Raw genomic sequence first — 21,912 nt, forward strand, 5'->3', positions numbered from 1 at the left:
AAAATAAGATTGTGGGAAAGAGTGGTGCTTCCTAATATCCAGGATGGCAATAAAACATGTCTTTTGCCTGGTGGTTTTCAGTTAATGCCACACATGGTTTGTAATGAGGGAGAATTTGTGATTGTTATTTCAACCACATCTGTTACATCCTAATAAGTATGATTGAATTGAAAACTTTAAAAATCCCCTTAACTTGGTAAAAATTAGCTCTTTTCCTTTATGTTTCTGCTCCCATTGATACAAGATAAAAGAGAAAGTACAGACCCAAAACAGTGGCTTTCAAATATCAACAGCAACAATCACAAAAGAAACCAGTAATTGATAATGTAGTGATATGTATTACAACTATTTTTCCCAGGAGCATAATACAGGTATAGTTTTTAATCTTGAGAAAAATAGTCAGCTTCTTTATTTTAACAACACATGCAAAAACTAATCTACAAAGAAAGAAATGGCTAAGTTTTCTTTTTATTTATTTCTCTCTCGATTTTTTGGGGGAAGAACACACACCAAAAAGCAGGAAGTATAATCTAGAAAGCCAATATAGAATTTTTTAGGAAAAATGAAGCATTGCAGATAAAGTGTTACTTCCCTTTACTCCACTCTCTTCTTTCCAATAAGCCAGTATTATGAGGACGTTATCAGGAATCCTTCCAGTGTGCCTTTTCAGAATTTTACAATATGTATGTAGATAGATAGATACAGATAGATAGATAGATAGATAGATACATGGCCATATGTATATCACAATAAACACGATTATAAGGTAGGCTATTAATAATGTTATTTTGTACATTTTGAAATGTTAACAAATGGTATTATATGCAACCTGATTTTCTCAGTCAAGGTACATTTTTTGGTATTTATCTATATGAACTGGATCTTAATATATACAGATCTAGTTCAGCCATTTTAAGTTCTTTATACTATTACGTTGAATAAGTAAGCCACTATTTATTCTTCTGATGATACTCATCATTCACTATTATGAACAGTGCAACAGAGAATGCCCTTGAACTTGTCTCCTCAGGCACATGTATCAGAGTTTCATTGGAGTAACTTTCTAGATATGAAATTGTTGAGTCATTTTCAACTCAAAATTTTGGTTGTTTATGTTCATTCAGGATAAAATCCAGTTTTCATCAAAACTGTGCTGAAGTCAAGCATTCTTTCAGAACAGATCTTTCCCTAATCTAAATCTAAATCTAACTCTTTGCCTTCATTCTCACTATTTGAATGAATAAAATTTCTCACCTTTAACACATACATAAGTCCTAAGGGGATTGTCTAAACACTTTGTATATGGCTTCTAATATTTTTCTGCTTATTTAAAATCTTCTGAAAGGTAATAAATACAAAATAACTCTTGGTTTTGGCATTAATTTGTCTCCTTAAAATCCTTACATTTTTACACCTATTCAGTATTGAACTTCAAATTTTCCTTTAGTGTCACACAAATGTAGATGTTAATGCAACCTCGAAGAGCTTCCTGAACTTGAAATTGTTGCTGCTACTCTAGACTGAAACCGGTTGGAACATTTCCCCTTTCATGTAGGAGGCAGAACATCAGCCCCTTTCTGGTACAGTAGATGGGTAAGGCACAGTGTCCTTGTATGCTTTAGTTACATGCAGAATTTTACCCCCTTCTTTTTTTTTTTTTTAAACTGAGCTCTTCAATGGAAACAAAGTTGAGCTGGTGATGGAGAATAATGATAGGGCCCAAATTAGTACCTAGAACTTTTTTGAGACGTTGTCCTTAATTCCCATTTAGCACTCACATTTGGGTGTTTTCCCAATATTATTCTCCTTTAACTAGAGGAATGAACAGAAATAGGCATCAGTGCCTTCTGGTCCATTGTTTCTCTCTTAAGAAACACTGAGTTTAAATGTTAACTCTTAACAGATATGGCCCAAGATGATCGTGAGGCCAATGCAGAAGCACACGTGTTTGGCCTCTCTGTGTAACTGATAGGAGTTGCTAGCCACAAGAGCAGGATGAGCTCCCACCTACTGTGAATAAACTTTGTTATGACTTGAGGTTTTATGACATTTATGAAGCTTTTTATTTGGGAGAGAGTCAGGTGATATGGAGGTCATCAGGTTTTTGTTCCGAAAGATCACTCTGGCTACATTTAGAGAAGAGATTGGAAGAGGCCTGGAGAAGCTGTAGAGACATCAGTTAAGAGACTATTGCAATACTTTTGTGAGCAAGGAGGCTAACTGGGGAGGGAGAGATGGATGCACCTGAAAAGTTTAAGAGGCAAATCCAACCAGCTTTGGTGATAGCTGGGCTCTGGGGGCTGAGGGCAGGAAGAGGATCAATCAAGATCAAATGAGTTTCCTCAACTCTGATTGGCTGCACGATTATGGGCTCTAATTAGGTGTACGGGATTTTCATCACAGCTTCCTGTGAAATAGTTTAATATCAGTATTAGCTGAAGCTAGGGAAGCTCAACCTCACGCCATGTTCTACATTGTGTGATATTTGTAAGAACCCTGACTAAGCAGCTGTCTACTTTTCTTCAAGGCAAGTAGCAGTTTCATTGTACAGACAAAAGTTGTAGGATTCCTGTAGTCATAATATGCTTAATTTAAGGAAATTAATGTTGAAACAAGAGTGTAGGAGGAAACACTTTATGCTGTACTTACATGCAAGACTGATTGGCTAGTGTCTGGTGTTCAGATGAGCTAACACAGAAGGTAGCATCCACTACATATAAATGTTGAGAGTTTTCCTTGCTAGGACGTTGGCTAGAAGCACAGAGGAGAACTGCATTTCTCAAAATGCTTCATAATTATTTTCACCAGCAGTTCTCTTGGAAAGCTTGTTTGTTCATGGGGAAAGGACAGGGCAGAGGGCTGGGCCATCAACATTTTTGGCTCCATAATAGATAAACAGTGGCGTTTAAGGAACTGATGGCCTTGTTCAGTGTTCATGGGCTGTCAACAGCAGGCTCGGGGTTGAGACCTTCAATCTTTGAACCAGCTTCTTAAAACAAAATCAAAACAAACCAAAACAAAAACAATAAAATAACTACAGTGCCATCTAACCTAAATACCAAGTCTGTCGTCAGATTGCTCATGCAGCAGATGTATCCACCCCCCCGAAATGATTCCATTCTCTGCCATCATCCCCAAACCAGGAATTTAAAGAAGTTATTAATCTAAAATATAATGTAATGATGTATTCATTCTTCTTGGCTATAATGATTATCAGCTGGGACCACTCTGGCATCTGATGCCATCATAACTTCTCAAACAATTGTCTTTATTAGATTGGTGTCTATCTTTTATTTGTGGGGGTTAATGGAACAGTTGGGGTGGAAAACTGAGTTCAAGGAAAGAAAAAAAACAGCTGTTTTAAAATGGTGATTAAGAAAGGGGGGGGGCTGTCATCACTAAGCCCTTTGGCCCCCACAATAGAAATACTGAGCTAAATTAATGTGAATGACCATAGTAATTTTAAGACCCAAATGTAACCAGTGAGGCTCTCTGTAAGACTTATTTTCTATGACTGTTTAGGAAGAAGTGGAAAGCTGATTAGCAAGAGTAAAAGACATGATTTCTTAGGATGCTCTGGGCATGCTCTGTCAGATCCCACCACTGATTTTATTGGAAAAGGTCCAGTTTCACAATGGTCCTTCTGAGAATTGTACCACTTCCTGGATTCTCCTTGGACAGGGAATGACCTAGAATTGCTGTCCACATGTAACCCCTGATCTCCTGCTCCTGTAGGGACCACATCCTCCCAGGTGCCCAGGGCTGACCTGGCTCCTGGAAGCTGCCTGCCTCTGCTGTCGGCACTGACTCCACCTGTGCCTGGCTGCCTGCTTGTTTTGCATAAGACCTTTTTGTCCAATGCTGATTGCCTGGTTTGAAGCAGATTTCATTTCTTTGAATGCAGTGTTGAAAGAAAATCTGTTTGAGATGACCCAAGGCAATTGTTACTAGACCAACCTCAGTTACGACGTTTGAATCCATAGAAAACAGTATTTTTTTCCTTTTCGAGGGTCTCTCTTTTTTGATGACTCCTCTCCTAATAGTTTCAGGTCCGGACAGTTGCAATCCTACATCTTCTGCGAGGTGAGAGTCCATTTATTTCATCCACATCAGAGTCTATTTGACCAGGGCTGGTACAGCTCCATCACTCTCCACCTGCCTCCTGTTGGGTGTCGCCCAGCTTGCAGGGCAGATGATTGCTGCCTCCGAATGCCTTCGGACAGTTGTGTGCTGGAGCCTGGAGGCCTGCAGTGTGGATGTTCCAGCCGTGTCCGTGTGGCCTCTCCTTTCAGCTGGCTTTGTTTATCCAGCAGCTCATTACTTAAGAGAAGCCTGTCAAAATAGGTTAAATATCCTTTGGGAAACATGGTCCCTCACATCCTTGAGATACCACAAATATGTTTAATACAGGGAAGATTGGCTTGATAAGAAGAGTGTGATTGACTTGCATCACTGAAAAATATTTCCCTGTTATTCCGGTTGAGTTTCCATGAGCATCAATAAGCACTAGCAAAGCGAAGGACAATAAATTTCTGCAGCCGACACATAAAGACACCAAGGGAAGCAGGGAAAATGATTGCTGATGATTCATTCTAACTACTTGACCTTCTGACCTCTTCTCTAGATATATGACCAAGATGGGACACTACAGCACTTTATTGATGGTGGGGAACCTAGTAAGTCGAGCTGGATGAGGTATATCCGATGTGCAAGGCACTGCGGAGAGCAGAATCTAACAGTAGTTCAGTACAGGTAAAGTATACCTCGATTTCCCACTTACGGAGCGGAAGCCCTTGGGCTTGCATATACGAATTCAGGCTTGCTGCTAGTTTTGAAACAATTCTGCAGGGCTTTTTGCAGGACCTCTGCAAGGACTGGCAGAAATTATTTATTTATTGCTAGGTCTCTGAAACCTTAGTTCTTGCAGCAGTAATTGCATGAGAATTCAAGAATAAAGATCCTAGTAGAAGGCCTCTTTCACTCAGTGCACGTGGTACAGTCATTTCCACATCCTCACCTGAACTTCCACGTTGGCTGGATGAGCCCAGCACACCCGCTGATGGGCGCACACACACAGATGTGCAGATCCAGCCCCAGACGCCTCGCTTTCAGTCACCTCAGGTTTTCTCCCCGGAGGAAGAGTTTCATTTGCACAAAGGCCTGGGAAACCAAGGTCCCTCGGCCTTCCCAAGGCTGCTTTTCCAAACCCGTTCTGCTCAGCAGCAGCACCTGAGCCAGAGTGACCTCTCCTGAGCCCTGGAAAGGTGCCAGTCCATTGGACTTTGGTCCTTGGACGATTCAGAATATGTTTCAGGTGAGGCGGTTCCAGAGCACAGGGAAGCCCCTGGTTTCCGAGCTGTTTGCCCAAAGACAAGGTGGAGCCACCCCCATTTCTCAGAGTCTCACAGGGGAGCCTCTGGAGTGGGGGGAGGGGAGGGGAGGCTGAGAAGCAGATGCTGAGCCACATCTGCTCAGTGCACCTGTTGGTCAAGCTTCCCCGTTTAGTGCTAAAGAAGGCTGGCATGGAGACAAGCGATCACATAGGAAAAAAGCCCTACCACTAAGCCTTCTTTTCTCAAAATTCCCTCGAAAACATGTGCCATATAAATACATGACCTCAGTTATAAACAGCCATGCTCCCTTTAGAATCAGAAGCAACTGTTTAACTTTATTAGGCACCATTGACACATCAAAGCAAGAGGCCCTGACCTCGGCAACTTGGAGTTCTGCCTGTGGCTCTTTATTTTCCTTTCCTTTTTTTTTTTTTAAATGAAGCCTTTAAAAAAGAGAGAAGGAGCTTTATGCCCCGTATAGGTTAAAGGCTGCACCACTCTGGCTCGCTCTCTGAAGGTCTCCAACCCAAAGGAGCATGTTGGGGCAGCGTGCGACACTGCACTGCCTTGGTTTCCTGTGCAGTTATGTGTCATGAAATAATGGTCACACCAAACAGCGCACGGCAGTAGTTCCTTACCCTGCTGTGTCCGGGCCTGGCCCACCTTTATTGAGGCTGCATTTCTGTGATGAAGGTTTTACGAAACTCGCAGCTAGAAAATTAGTAAAGATTGCGCTTGTCCATTCAGCAAGAGATAGCTTGGCTGGGCCTGTAATGAGCGCTCAGGGAGCTCTTGAGGCGAAGTCGGGATCCGGGCAAACGAGAAAGCCCGGAGAGGAAGGTGGGCATGAGTAAGTCATTACCTAGCTGTCAATAGTAAGTGGATTTTATAGCTCCCCTTTCTTGAGGGCGCTTAAACTCCAAGTTCTCTCTGCCGTGCCGATCTGTTTTCGATTACTTCAGATCTTTATAAAATGAGCTACAAAAACACAATTTTAAAAAAAAAGAAACACTGGCATCCATCACCGGTGACCACGTCCAAGAGTAAGAAAATAGAAAAGTTGGACCCTGAAGAGCCAGCCTAATTTTTATTGTACATGAATGTCCTCTTCACAGAAAGTCAGCTGGTTTAGATTCGTTCTGTTATGATTTGTAATATCTAAATGGAATTTTCTTCAAAGCGCCCTTGATTGATTGACCCTGAGCTGAACGTTTTGTTTTTATTTTGAGGCTGACAATAATGTTTGTTGGCATGTGCTCTGCTTCAACTGTGTGGGGACGCCGCGGAGCTATCTTTATGAGTCATCCAACCACAATACTAAATACATGTCAGCAAAGGAAATATTATCTGAAAAGGGAAAAATCCCTTTGATGTGCTTCAGCATGCAGAGATTTCTGCGAGTTTTGGAAGCTCTGCCCGCTTGTAAGGAACGGTGTACGCTTACACTTTTTTTCCCCCCCTCCCCTTTCGGCCGACTCCGTGCCTCCGAGGACCACCCATCGCTCGAAAACAGTTCTGCTCTTTCAGCGGCAAAGTGTGTCATTTGGTTTTAGCACATTCATTTGCCGGGCGCTGTGTTTATATTAAGGGAAGCCAAACCGAGAGATGAAATGTTACAAGGGTGAAGTACAAAGTAGACTCAATTTTTCTCAAGTTAGGAGATGCCAGTGATTTATAGCTCGGCTCCAATTTTGATTTTTTTTTTTTTTTTTTTATGTAGCAGTGGAAAGAATTAATAAAATGCACAGCGCTCGGGGATGCAGAGGGAGGAAGGGTAGTGAGGGCCGGACAACTGGCTGGAGTTTTTGTCAGATATTCATAGAATGTTGGGGAAAAACATTCTGCTTAGCTAGCAGTGCCCTCGTGAGACAGAATGGCAGCAAGTAAGGAAAATAACAAGATAAATGAAATTTTTGCAGCTGCAAGTAAAATATTGAGAATCTGCACTTTTTTATTGATCTTTATGATCCTATTGCCAAGAGCCACTTTGTGGTGACAAAATATGTTGACAAGTGCATATCTCACTGCTATGAAAAATGTGGTGAAGGATTCGCCTTCTGTCTGCAGTGTTGTACAAGGAACAAATTGCCTGCTACAGCCCATTCCTTACACAGAGGCTACGGTGAAGGCCCACCCTCAACACTTTTATCTGGAACTGGAGGCTAATATTTGCAGCAATTCTTCATTGAGAAAACCAGTTGCGGTCTCATTTTTTAAAAAAACCTGTAGATTTTTCTTTGCAGTACCAAAGCTGTGTAAAATAATGTTTCTTTCTTGGTACCTTCACTCTGTCATTTCAGAGTGTAATCTTTCCACCTGAGTCAAGTGCTTCTCTAGTACTTATCGAATTGCCATCCATTTCACAGAAGAGGGGGTTTCTCTTCCCCTGTATCTAACTTTAGAAGGAAGGCGATGGGAGGGGGACTTTTATTTCTCTCAATCCTTACATCACAGAGCTGTTTAATTTTATTACAAATTTGTGAACTCCCAATGCCAAGTTGCAAGAATACACGTAATGCTTTTCCTTCAAATAAGAAATTAATAGTGTTAATTTATATACAAGGTTGAGGCACCAGTGTCTGCAATTTGCCAAGAGAGAGAATTTTCTCATCAGTGTGAGATGGAATTCTTTTTTAAAAAATGAACCCTTCCTTTTTGCTGTCTCCTGGGCCAAATATCAGTCTCCTCAGCCAAGACGCTGTAGGAAGGGGCCCTGTGGAAATAAACTGTGAGCTGTTTATCATACTGGGTTACAGGCTTTCATTGGCTGCTGGGAACAATAAGGTGGGTGCTGATTTTATTGTAAGCATTAACTGTGTAGGTGGAGATGGGCAGAAGTTTTTGGGGGCAATGAGAATGTGATGGGGGCACATGAGTGCTACATGTTACTAAGCTGGGTTTTCTTTTGTTTTGAATAGGTCGAATATATTCTACCGAGCCTGTATAGATATCCCCAGGGGCACCGAGCTTCTGGTGTGGTACAATGACAGCTATACGTCTTTCTTTGGGATCCCCTTACAATGCATTGCCCAGGATGAAAACTGTAAGAATTTATTTTAGCTCTGAATTTACACCTCAAAATCCCTATAAAGCTGACGTTTTAGAGTGTTGTTTGAAACTCCTGAAACATGCGGTTCACTCTGCTACATGACACAAGCGTGCATGGTCTGTTCCATCACTCTCTTTTCCCTGTGTGTCCTTGGCTTTTTCGCAGGGCATCTTGCCTTATACAGGGCAATCCTTCTGTGCCTGTTAACAGTGTCAAAACGTATGTCAGAGTTTCACATAATCGCCGGCAGCAATGTTTGGGCAGCTGGGAGTTACTGTGTGTCTGGTTCTGTGCTTGCCACCTTGCAGGGTACCTTGTAAGGTACAACTTCTGCTTGTAAGGTACAACTTCTGCTCCTAAGGTGACATGCAGTCCTGCTGCGTCACCCCCCCTGCAGAAATGAGAGAATGAGAAAGCAAGGCCCGCTCAGCCGGACTAGCACCCCACCAGTCCATGGCGTGTGCTTTCTCCTAATTGGTCACTGCAAGGAGAAATGATGGTAAAAATTGTAGACCTATGACTGAGGAATGTGTGTCCCTCTACATTTCTTAGCCTGAATGAACCATGTAATGTTCTTCTATCCTTCTTGCCAGGGCAGTCATTATCTTCTTAAAAAGAATCTAATATCTAAGCAAATGCAAACTTGCAGCAATTTCCACTTAAACTTTATATCGGTGCTTTATCAATTCTTTGGAAAATATTTTAAGGTGATTTTCAGTATTTGAAACAGAATTGGGTAATTCTGATGACCTTCAGTGAGAAACACTGGTTTCAATGATGCTATTTTCTTTCTTGTCCCAAAATTGACTAATCTGTGACCTGATTCTTTGGGATTATGCAACAGAAAAAGAAGCAGAGAGAATAGATCTATTCAAGAAACTTTATTTTGAAAACAAGTTTTATGTTACTCTATCCTTCTCCACTTAACTTTCTCTCTCACCCACACAAACGCCACCCCCCCCCCCCCCCCAATGTTCACATTACTACTGAACAAAATGCTGATGATCAGGTATTTCTTTTCCATGTTGCCTTTATTTTCTTTGTGAAAAATAGAATCCTCAGAAGGCGTATTACTATCAACATTCCTTTTCTACTTGAACCCAAAACCAATCTCAAATCAAAACATGAATCTTTGGACATATAGTACATTCCTCCGTCTTCCCAAGTTTCCATTGGAAAGTTTCTTTCCTGCAGTGATACCCCAGTTTGAAGGAGTGTGTGTTTGCATAAAAGAAAATCTCAGTGTTGGACATGAGTGTGTGGTTGGTGTTAGAGGCAGATAGGGGCATGGAGGCCAGTATGCTCTTTCATCCCAGAATGGCCCCAGCTTCCCTAGCACTAGCTCTAGGTCCCTGGACAGAAAAAGCACCAGTATCAGACCCCCAAGCCCCCACCCTGACCCGACCTGCTGGCATGGGCCTGTCTGTACGTAGAGCCTTGACATAACCTCACTTTCTGAAATACTGCATTTGATCCAAAAGGATTCCAGAAGTCCTTTAATAAAACCTGCTACAAACTCTGAAGATGTTATTATGATATGTGTGTTGAAGATTATCTGGGAATAAACAGCAAAGCCTAGAGTTCTAAAGTACATAGCCCCATAGTCCAACTAGCCATTTGTTTGCTCATTCGTTCATTCATTCATTGTTCAGATATTTACTCAACACCTACTATAGGCCAGTGTCTTTGCTAGGTGCTGCAAATACAGCAGTGGACAAAATAGACAAGAATTCCTGCCTTCATGGAATGTTCCTTCCTGTGGAGGGAGACAGATTATGAACAAATAAAGGAGTTAATAAATAGTTTGTCAGGTGGTGATAAGTGTTGTAGAGATAACAAGACAGAGAAGGGGCAAGGAGTGCCAGGAGTTGGGAATCACAGTTTTAGAGAGTGATCAGGGTGGTTCCTACTGGAAATGTGACCTTTGGGATGAGACGTAAGGAGGTGAAAGGACAAGTGTTACTGGGGAGAAGAGTGTTCCAAGGCAGGCTGTCCAAGAGCGCAAGACCTCGAGATAGGACTGTTCCTGGCTTGTTGGAAGAGCATCACAGAGTTTGGTGTAGATGTTTGGGAGTGAGAGAGATAGAGAGAAGTTAACTTAGGTATTGGGGGGAGGTGGGGCTTGTAGGGCCAGGAGGCCACTATCTGGGCCCTGTATTTTACTGTGTAGGCCATTGCAGAGTTCTGAGCAGAAGAGTGATACGATCTGACTGAGGTTGTAACAGGATGACTCTGGCTACTGCGTGGAGACAGTGAGGGGTGAGGGTGGAGCAGGGGAGAGATGATGTAGTGTGGAGCAGTGTAGACGTGGTGGAGGTGGGGAGAAGTGGCTGGATTCTGGATATATTTCTATTTGTTTGTTTTTTGTTTGTTAATCCTCACCCGAGGATATTTTTCCATTGATTTTTTTATTTTTTAGAGAGAGTGGAAGGGAGCGGGGGAGAGAAAGTGAAACAGATGTGAGTGAGACATATCGCGTGGATGCCTCCCACTCATGCCCCGACCAGGACCAGGGATCAAACCTGCAATCCAGGATTGACCCGGGTTCAATTCCTGGTCAATTTATTTGAACCAGCAACCTTTTGGTCCTTGGGCCAACAACACTTGCTGACACCTTGGATGCTGAGTAAGAGAGAAAGGAGTCAAGACAATTCCAAGGCTTTGGTCTGAGCCACTGTAAGGATGGAATGGCCATTTACTGAGTTATTTAGTTAGAAAGGAAAAGTGCCATGGAACGATGACTTAGGGGATGCATTTCTTACCCTTGACATGGATCTTTGGGGTGGAAGTCACACATCTACAACATTGCTTCCGCTTCATGGCTTTGTTACATGATGAGAGAGACTTAGAGGTTGGGCTGGAGGATTCCTGTGTACTGTTCACAGCCACCTGAAAATTGGTGTCTGAGAGCATACCTTGTGGTCTTCAGATTCAATACCATCAAAAAATGTACTTTCTGGAAACACCATTTGCTTTGCTTTTCAGTTCTTCCTTCTCCTAGAGTCCAACCCGGATGAAGCTTTGCTGACTAGAGTATTGAATAATCTCTACCAGGGCATATGTTTTATCATTTAGCACCTGAAATCCTCGGAAGAAAATCCACAAAACCACAGCAGCTTGAAGTATTGTGGATTCAGTAGGTAAACTAAGCAGCTCTTTTGGGTCGAGTTTAATCTCTAACTGAGGGCGGAGGGAACTTTAAAAGGAATTAAGTCACTGACTAAAATGCTCAACAGTGACAATCCCCTTCCCCCCTAAGGGTATTATAGGAATTTTATTTCAGTTCCTGTCTCATATAGCTGTCATGTGACTGGCCACCCAAGAAACCAGCAGAAAGCTGCATCATAGAGTGTGGGGGAGATAGATATATGACTTTGACTCTAACTCGAAGGTGGATTCTCATTCCATGTGACTCAGTGAGGGACCTGGGAATGCTTATACTGAGGACTCCTTATTCTGTACTGAGAAAATACTGTGTGTGATTTAAAAGCACAGATGTGGGGAAATGCCTGGGCAGGTAATGTGGCAGATCGGCTTCCTCAGCACTGAGAAATTTAATCTCAACTGGATCAGCAAACATAAGAATTTTTATTTTGAGTTAGTCACAAAATAAATGAAGGGCCTTAAAAAATGCTTCTTGCCCTGACGGGGTAACTCGGTTCGGTTAAGGCATTGTCCCTCTATGCCAAGGTTGCGGGTGCAATCCCAGTCAGGGCACATACAAGAACCAAGCAATGAATGCATAAATAAGTGGAAAAACATATCGATGTTTCTCTCTCTGTCTCTCTTCCCCCACTTCCTTTCTCTCCGAAATCAATTTAAAGAACTGTTCTTAACAAAAGCTTCTTGCGATCAAAAACTTACTTGACAAAATGCCTCCACAGAGCCTCCTCATAGTGCTGTGCACACAGCGCACAATTAATACATGCTCACTGGGTAAATATGGAGAATCTGATTGCCATTAAATATCTGGGGATTAAATATTTCAGCCGGATTTTTCTTTGTTAATGAAATTGATATTTGGCCCAAGACATTAAAGGAAAATATGATTTTGCTCAGTGAATAGTACTGGTTAAGCACTTTCATTTATAAAAATATCATTTTCTTCCCATGGTTCTTTCAACATGGAAAGTACACATTTCCTATGGAGCGTGTGCGGTGGGTTCAGGCTCGAGTAACCGCCCCCCTGGCAGTGTCCGTGAAGCCGTGGGGCACACGCACTGCCCGGACAAGCCACTGGAAGCCGCCTCGCCTCAAAGAGAAGGCAGCGTCTCACACAGGCACCTGGGTTCTGGAAGCAATCCCTGTGTTATTTTCTTTTTAAAAAGCCATCGTTTTAAATGTAACAGAGCTCCAACGAGAGAGCCACTGCCTGGACTGCGGGCCCTTCAGGAGAGCCTGAAGGAACGCCTATGTCGACAGATTGCATCCGCGAGAAGGAGCGAGGTGCCCCCAGTTTCCAGTGGGGATTAGCTCCTGCGGAGTGTAAAGACCATGGCGTGTTCATATTCATTTCAGAGGAAATTAAAAAAAAAAAACCCTGGGAATAAATGTCAAACAAGTCTTCCTGCTGCTTTCCCTGCCTCGGCCGATGAAGCTGAGGTAGCAGAATGTGAAACTTGAGGGCAACGCGGGAGTTGCCAGCACTGGAGTGAACTCTGCCTCCGGGAGGCCGGCCTTTGTCTTTTGATTTTAAAGAGCAGAAAGTAAAAAGGGGCACCCCTGTGTAGTGCTCCCCACCCTCACTATCCCTCCAATAATGAAAAACCTCGGCCCCGGGATAAAGAAGGTCCTACTTAAGCTTTATATCCATGACCGTGGAGGAGATTGCAGTATAGTCCCATCCAACAAGAACATCTGTGCAAGGGCCCATGGGAAGCACACGCAGACCCTCTCCTTACGGACTCAGTCTAGGACAGTGATGGCGAACCTTTTGAGCTCGGCGTGTCAGCATTTTGAAAAACCCTAACTTAACTCTGGTGCCGTGTCACATATAGAAATTTTTTGATATTTGTAACCATAGTAAAACGAAGATTTATATTTTTGATATTTATTTTATATATTTAAATGCCATTTAACAAAGAAAAATCAACCAAAAAAATGAGTTCGCGTGTCACCTCTGACACATGTGTCATAGGTTCGCATCACTGGTCTAGGAGAAGGCACATAAGCCCACAACTACAACACAGAACACCATGTAGCCGCCCTGTGAGCTGCCATAACCAGGAGCCCAGGGCGTGGGTGGGTGTGTAGCTCAGGGTCAGTGCAGTTCCCCGAATACAGTGGGAAGCTGGAGTTGGACTCCTTACATAAATCTGCAACTGGAAGTTACTTTTCATACCTGAATGGGGACTAGAAAAAAGCTAACCTCAAGTCAACAGGCCAAGGACGTGTCCTTCTTGAGCCATTGGGTGAGAATAGAATACCACACTCGATAAAGCTGCCCTCGCTAAGGACTGGCGTGTCTTGGGTTGGTTCTGCCTGCCAGGTGTGGAAATCCTGGACCAGGAAACGGATATAAAAATTGGCCCAGAAGTGGAGAATCCTGTAGGGCTATGGGACAAGCAAGGAGGGGTCACCCCATTGGGACGCCTCTGAGTCTGCGCAGGACTCCAGCAGGTCACTCACTGAACACGCACCCACACAGAGAAATGACAATGACAAGCACAGGGAATCTGCTGTCGTGGGAGGTTTGGCCTCTCAGGGGCTGCCCAGACCCCACCCTTGGCACAGGGCGAGGGACTCATCCCCCCCATTCCCCCACAGCCTTCAGGTGCGTGCGACTCCAGGAATCACCGTTAGCCTGAGGGCCACTTTCCTTGGTCATGCTCTCTCCATAGCCCATGTCTACTGACAGTCACTGTAGGGGATATTGAAGATGGTTCCCTTGTCCCAAAGCAGGACAACTAAGGACCTTCCCGGCCCAGACCTGTTCATCTCCTTTCTCAACAGAATCCTCCTCCTCACTCCCAGGAGGTGTTGATTCAGGAGCACTCCCCAGGAAACTGCACACGAAGCTCCAAATGTCCACTTCAGAGTCTGCTTCCCAGGGAACCTGACTTAAGACAGGTACCCCCAGGCTTATGTTTCCCATCCAGATCTCCACTGAGCCCAGACTCCTGCCCAACGGTCTACTCCTCATCTTTGCTGGCATGCCTCACAGGCGTCTCCAGCTAAGCATGTAGATCTGAACCCGTTCTCTCCCTCCCACCAACTGCCTCTCCCCCAGCTCAGTAACTCTCACTCCCACTCATCCAGATGCCCTTCCTCACCCTTCTATCCAGTCAGTCAGCATGTCCTGTTGGTTGTATATTCTTTATAAAAAAAGGTATTTTATTGATTTCAGAGAGGAAGGGAGAGGGGGAGAGAGCTATAAACATCAGTGATGAGAAAGAATCATTGATCAGCTGTCTCCTGCACTAGGGATCGAGCCTACAATCTGGGCATGTGCCCTGACTGGGAATCGAACCGTGACCTCCTGGTTCATAGGTCCATGCTCAACCACTGAGCCATGCCGGCTGGGTGGTTGTATATTCTTAAATGCATTTCTTTTAGTTTCTGCTGCCCCCACCCCGGTCAGCGTCACCACCAGCCCTGGTCTGGACTGCTGCAGTTGCCTCTTGCATGTCACAATGTCCTTTTAGGATTACAGTAGCCAAAGTGAAGTTTTTCATTGATTTGCTTATTTTATTGTCTCAGCTTACTTGCTTTGTTAATAGGTATTTGGTTACATATATCAAAATCCAGAGGACCATGGGCTTATATAATTCTCCTTTCAAGAGGTCATCAATTGACAGATTCTCAGGTGTCTTTCCAAACATATTTTTTTTTCCCATTCAAGCATCAAGCATATTCTCCCATCCTGTCTCTGGCTCTCACTCTGCCTCCTGCCCCTTTTTATACAAATAGTAACATACTATATACATTGCTTTGCACCTCACTTTTTTATTTAACAATATAGAGTGATGATGCGTTTAATATGTTAATCTGATCAGCTCACACCATCACCCTAGCTTTACATTCTTTTTTTGGCTTGTCATTACTCTCATAATAAATCTCGAGTTTTTTTAGTATGATAGCCTTTGGGCCACACATAGTCTTCAGAAATATTTTGCATGGCTCACAGTGTTTTACAAAATTAGAGTCAAGCATCATTAGACTGGCTCTGCCCTATTCAGTTTGCTGCAGACCCCAACGTCCTCCATTGTATCATTTGCCCCCCATCACTTCCTTCTGTTACCTGCCCAGCCCCCACAGGCACTGGCGATTGCACTGCCTTCCTCTCCAGCCCCAGCTGCCGTCCCCTCCCCTCTTTCTCTGGCCACATCAGCCTGCTTTTGGTTTCTTCAGTGCTCCTGCACACCTTCTCACCTCAGCACGACACACAGACTCTATGGCAAAGCTGCCGGTGTTTCATCTCCTCGCATTGCTTTTTCCTCTTTTCACACCTGTCTGATCTGTGTACCCTTCACGACTCACCTTCAAGGTCAATGCCTTAGGGACGCCACCCCTCACACCACATGGATTCATCCCTTTCTTCTCTCATAGAGCTGATCAAACTTGTATCGGCTGTTATATTGTTAATTCTAAAAGTTATATATTTGTCACATTTTACTCTTAACCTGGAAGATGTCTTACAGTGAATGGTGACTTACAATGAATGACTTACAACTTGCCATTAGTGGAATTTTAGATGTGATGAAGCTGTGTAAATATTTGTTTGTAACAACATCTGTTTACTGGCTGTCTCTCTCTCTGGAGTTTAAGTGGCGGGAGGCCAAGGGCCATGGCGCTCTCGTTCCCCGTATCTGCAGTGTCAGGCATGGGATAGATGCTCAGTAACTACTTGTGGATTGAATGAATGGACAAGGGAGGAAAGCAGGACTTTGTTTTATGGATCCTAATTTGCCTCTCAACGTTTTAATTTTCCAGGATTTGATGAGTTTATGTTCTATATCCTTACTGTACTGTATCCTTTAGGGCTCTATAAGCTTGCCGTCCTCCCATTCATCTTTGTTTTGTAGACTGAAGAGATGTTACTAGCCATTTGTCTTCAAGTAGGAAGCACTTCATCCTCTTGGTCCCTTCAGTCAGTCATCTCTGGGCCTTTTGCAGTTGTCTGTACCGTCTTGTGTTGGAATGAGTGTTTTCTGAATTCATTCCCTATTTTTTTTCCTGATAGTTCCCTGCGTTTTGTTAATGCTCTAGATTGCTATAGCCAGTCAGTCTGGTATTTGGAAAGAATAATTTCTGTGTCCTTTAGGTCCTGAAGAAAGGATACTTTGTCGATCTCTGGGATGCAAGCATTGCTACCTATATCTCAAAAAAATATTACATTTGTTTTGGGGTGTCCCAGAAAAGAAAAAAATAAGACAAGAATTTCATTACACCCATTCCCACTCTTACTGCCTAAATACTACTATTACTAACATTAACACAGATCTCATAAATCTGAGATTATTATAAAAACTGGTTGAAGTTTTCCTTTATTACCATTTTGACATTGATCATTAAACTTAATAAAACTTCATTGGCCCACAAATTCTTTAGTTTAATATAAAGGTTGTGTGACCGTAGCAGTTTTTGAAAATTAATTTATTAGGTTGCTTTTCAGGAGGGTAAATGAGAAGTCAGGATTTATAACCTATACTTAGAGTGTTATTTGAATTATTTCCCCCTGAAGGCATCACAGCCTTCTTCCCAACAGTGAAGCTCTGGCCGGTTTCCTGCTCGCATGCATGTTGATGACATGTTCATCCCACCGTCTTCCCACCGTGCCTTCCTTCCTGTTAGTGGGCATTTCCCAGCCCGCAGGAGCTCAGTGTTGTCTGAAAACTTGTGGGTTTCTCTGTGCTGTGTCTCTCCCAGATTAGTTATGAACGGGCTACACAAGATGAGTTCCACCCCCATCTCTGACAATGCTGCTGCTTTTATTTTTTTATTTAAAAAGTGCCAAAGTAGGAGAAAACATTGCTCCTTATTTTTTAATACCTTTTTTTTAAAAAAAAGTCTGTGTGCAAAGATTTTTTAAAAGTCTAAAATGTATGGATAAATGTTATATTGATCATACACTTTTGCCCCAGAAGTTGAAATTGTACATAAATATTTATATATAAAAACACATACATAAATAAACCTGTATGTATGTATGTGTGTATAGGCATATATGTATTTATATGTATATATGACATGTTCATGTGAGATGGACTGGCTATAAAATGTCCTTTTTATTTTTGAAGCACAGCTTGTGAGCAGAGACAGTGTAGGAGTGTGGTCAGCAAAAAAATTATCTGGAAGTCAAAAAGCTAAAGCTTCCAGCTCTGCTGTGCCAATAACGGAATGTGTGACCCTGGGCAAGTTATTGGCCCTTCTTGGACTTGCGCTGTTTTTATTTTGTAATAAGAGAGAGTAGAATTCAATCACTGGTTCTCAGCCCAGTTACACATTAGAAATGAAGATGCCCAGAATCTACCAAGTGATTCTGATCTAATTTTTAAAAAGTCTCCCCTGTGAGTCTCAGGTGCAGTCAGGGTCAAGAACTGTCACCTAGGAAAACTCTCTGCTCTCTCCAGGCCTGCGAGTCTCTTGCTTTCCTTTTCCTTCTCAGGGTAGGATGGATCATGCGAGCAGAGCTATTCCCTCTGTTGGATTTGTCTCATTACATGGGATTACACAGAATGCTCTGAGTTAAAGAGTGCTCAGTGCCAGCACACCAACCCCTCTGTGTCCCCACACATGGTGTCTCCCTGTCTGTCCACTCCAGCACGGAGCCCCTTGCAGCATGCTCCTCTGCATAGTTGAGTGTGCTCGAGTCTTCATGCTCTGTAGGGACCTCAGCAGTGCTCTGTGGCTGGAAAGGATAAGAGCCTCCAGTTCATGTGTCTCCTTCCACGTGGCCTTGAACCATGGCCAACAGCCACGGTTTACTTCCCATCCCTAATCTTTTTGCCAAACAACCTTTTCAAGTTTTTTGATCTCTAATTTCCTTCTCTTGATCACTTTATAGTCTTTAATCTTTGTGACCCCTGAAATAACTAAAACATGCATTTATTGACACAGTAGGTACTTAGAAAAAGAATAATAGTTTTTAAGCATATTAGGTTCTAATCACTTCTGAATCTGTGGGTTGACCAGTGAATACATGATATATATTTTTAACACAATAACAGCTTATAAGAAGAAAAACAAATTTCAAGTATATTACGTTTCCCCCCTCAAAAATGTTTCTTCTAGTTCTTTCCTCACTCCCACTGCCACGATCCCAGTTTAAGGCCAGGTTCCTTCATTCTGTTCTCTTTTCCTTCTATAAATAATGAGAATTGGCTATTATTGATGGTAGGCCCTGTGATGAGTATTTTAATTATCTCATTTAAAACTCACAAAGGGGGGTAAAGAGGAGGAAATCAGGGCTCATGGAGCTCAACATCTATTGAGTATTAACCCTGGCATTTACTAGATGCTATCTGTGCATTATCTCACTCAGCCTTTTGGGTGATCATTTCACATTTGACCAAGGACTATATGTGGACTTCAGTGTTTCATAGTTGCCCACAGTCACAAGGCTAGTAAATAGTGGAGTTAAAATCTAGGCCACCTCAACCAGTAAAGCGTGCTGCTGTTACTTTTATTACTACCACTATCTTCATTTTACAGATGGGGAAATTACGGCACAGAGAGATTTATTAACTGTGCCTAAGATCACCAAGCTATAAAAGGTAGAGACAGGATTTGAACCTAGGTCTTTGTAGTTCCAAAGCCCAAGTTGCAAGTACTCATACTCTTGCCTCCATTCTGACTTTATCCTTGGCACCCTGTCTGTAAATCATGCCTCACTCAAGCCCTCCCTGAACACTGGGTTTTTTCTTGCTATTTCTGCTCAGAAACAGTTTGCATCTATTTTCTAGGCCTGAAGTCATTTGTTTATTTTTTTTTTGGACTTTAAAGGTTGTTTGAGGTCTAGCCTCCCCGTCCCCTGCCTTACTGCCTTATTCCCACAGTGTCGAGAGCCCATGGCCCTGCTTCGTCAGTGTGTCTCTCACCATCTCACCAGCATGCTAGACTTCTGTCTCCAGGTGTCTTTCATTTCGTATTATTCCCTTCATCTCTTCAGCCAGTTTTTCTTGAAGACCTGTCCTTTGCTGGCAGGGTCTGCTGGAAGGCCTGAACCTACCTTCCCTGCACGGCTCAAGGCCACCTTCTCTGCCAGTCCCTGCTGTTCTCTTCCCCTCTCTTGCTGTACCTCCCATCTGAGCTCCCTCCAAACCCAGGGTGCAGTGTGGAGCCTCAGGAGGGAGTCCTTATGTGTAAAGTCATAAGTGAAATCCGTGAGGACAAAGACCACATACGAACAACCCTGAGCATGTAATAGTTGCATGATGAACAAGCACTGAATGAGTTATTAATTTTGCTATTATGTTCATTCTGAATCCAGAAAAGTGAAGTTTTAAAATGTTGGTTTATAAGAATTTTTTAAAGTGCACGTGATTGTGCTTATTTTAAGGGCTGATAAAACTGATCCTGTAAAACTCTGTCGTTCTCCCAGTAAATGTCCCCTCCACGGTCATGGAAGCCATGTGCCGACAAGATGCCCTGCAGCCCTTTGGCAAGAGCAACAAACTCTCCCCCGCCGCCCAACAGCGCTCTGTGGTGTTCCCGCAGACGCCCTGCAGCAGGAACTTCTCTCTCCTGGATAAATCGGGGTCCATTGAATCCGGATTTAACCAAATCAACGCGAAAAACCAGCGCGTCCTGGCGAGCCCGACGTCCACAAGCCAGCTGCACTCGGAGTTCAGTGACTGGCATCTTTGGAAGTGCGGGCAGTGCTTTAAGACGTTCACGCAGAGGATCCTGTTACAGATGCACGTGTGCACGCAGAACCCCGACAGGTAACCCTGACTCTTCTGCTCGCGGTATGTTTGCTTAGTAAAACCCCTTCTTGCTTTCCTGACAGGTGCCAATCACCTCCTCCAGCCACCCCTTGGGGGAAACCCTATGATCAGAGGCGTCTGCATTCTGGCAGGTCAGAGGCTGTGAGGCCACCCTTGCCTTGGCTGTGTAGAAGGGCCACACAAACAGTGGTATCGAGAGGACTCTGCGCTTGCTTCCCAAGCAGTCCGAGTCTAAAGGGGAGCAAGATAGGAACAGTTATGAATATCATGGGTGGAAAAATGAGGTCAGGATAATTAGAATCCTCTCCGTCTTCCAAAGATAATACAGCCGGCCGCCCTGCTGCTGCCACGGTCGTTTCAGGGTTCACCTCCAATGTGCCGGGGGTAGGAACTTAATTAAGTACTAAGAGGTAATGAATTGGAATTTTTTGCTTAGTACTATTTTTCTTCAGAGCATGCAAACCCATAAATCCTGCAAAGCTGTCAAAAGGAAATACCTCCTCTGCTAGTGATGTGGAGGAAAACAGATGCCACTTATTCAATAAACTAATATCCACACCGAAGAAAAATGTGGACTAGATACCTCAGAGTCAAAGTTGGTTTGAAAGTTTGTCAATAAAGAATTTTATGGCCATGAACTGAGGATGAAATTTAGCTGAACAAGTGAATTAAAATTTCAGGTAGTCTGACGAGTGGCATAGTAGATATAATGGAACTATTATTTATGAATCAAAACTGGTTTATTCGACAGCCTTGATCGCTGGGAGCGCAAAAGACAAAAATCAAATTAATTCAAAAAGAAGAAAGTGTGTTTTATCTCTTCTTCACAGCCTGTGGAAATTTGATTAACCCTCACATATCTAAGGATAGCATCAAAAATCACTTTCAATATAAAAGCAGGAAATAATTTTTGGAAGTAGAAAAAGAGACTAGGGAGCAGGACTCCTGAGTTATTTTCTTCGTTGGGCCACTGGATTAACCTTAAGCCACATGGCCCTCCTTGCCGTACGATGTGCACCAAGCTCTTCCCTCCCAGCTCCCCAGCTCAGCAGGATAGACACGTGCTAGGAAACCCAGCAGGGAAGGTATGGGCATGGTGCACACCTTCCCTGCTGGGTTTCCTGGGTGGGTCTTTTCTAAAATATCATTTTAGGGTCCATAGAACACCTACATGTGTACGTGTTTTTATTTGCGCCATTCTGGAAACCACTTACTTAGCATCGATCATTGCTGTAGCTAATTAATGCCGAAACATTTGCTTTAGGGCCTGGTAAGGCAGCTGTGTCTTTACAACCTTTTACCTTCAGTAGGAGAGCCTCAACCCTCACCTGGTGAAAATTAGTACTATTGGCTTCAGAGGGGGCACAAAAGTTTTGAAAATGTTCCGTTCGCTCAGGAAGGATTCTTTTTAAAAAGTTTGCCTTTCTTGCGAGTATCCATATAGCCACAAGATAGATGCATTCAAAGTTTGCAAAGCATTTCAGTAGTTTAGGGGTATCTTGTTATTATAAACTTAACTTTTAAATTGAGTGAGTTCAAGCGGATAGATTTGTTATTTGCACAGATTCATTGTTATAATAACTGAACGTGCAAGGTGAAAATGAAATGATAGTTGAAAGTTTCTGGATGGCAAGCTTACCTT

The 21,912-nt window shown here is 43.1% G+C and overlaps 1 protein-coding gene across 1 annotated transcript in view; it reads left to right on the forward strand.

Moving 5' to 3' along the window:
* Nucleotides 1-21,912, forward strand: part of PRDM6 (PR/SET domain 6) — a 102,370-nt gene that overhangs the window by 65,513 nt on the left and 14,945 nt on the right. Inside the window, 3 exon segments of the mRNA XM_070411491.1 lie at nt 4,625-4,752; nt 8,252-8,376; nt 19,925-20,267. Coding sequence (XP_070267592.1) covers nt 4,625-4,752; nt 8,252-8,376; nt 19,925-20,267 — 596 coding nt within the window.

Source organism: Myotis yumanensis, unplaced genomic scaffold (genome assembly GCF_028538775.1).
Source record: "Myotis yumanensis isolate MYYU_CA2020_CCGP unplaced genomic scaffold, mMyoYum1.0.hap1 SCAF_4, whole genome shotgun sequence".
Lineage (NCBI taxonomy): Eukaryota > Metazoa > Chordata > Mammalia > Chiroptera > Vespertilionidae > Myotis > Myotis yumanensis.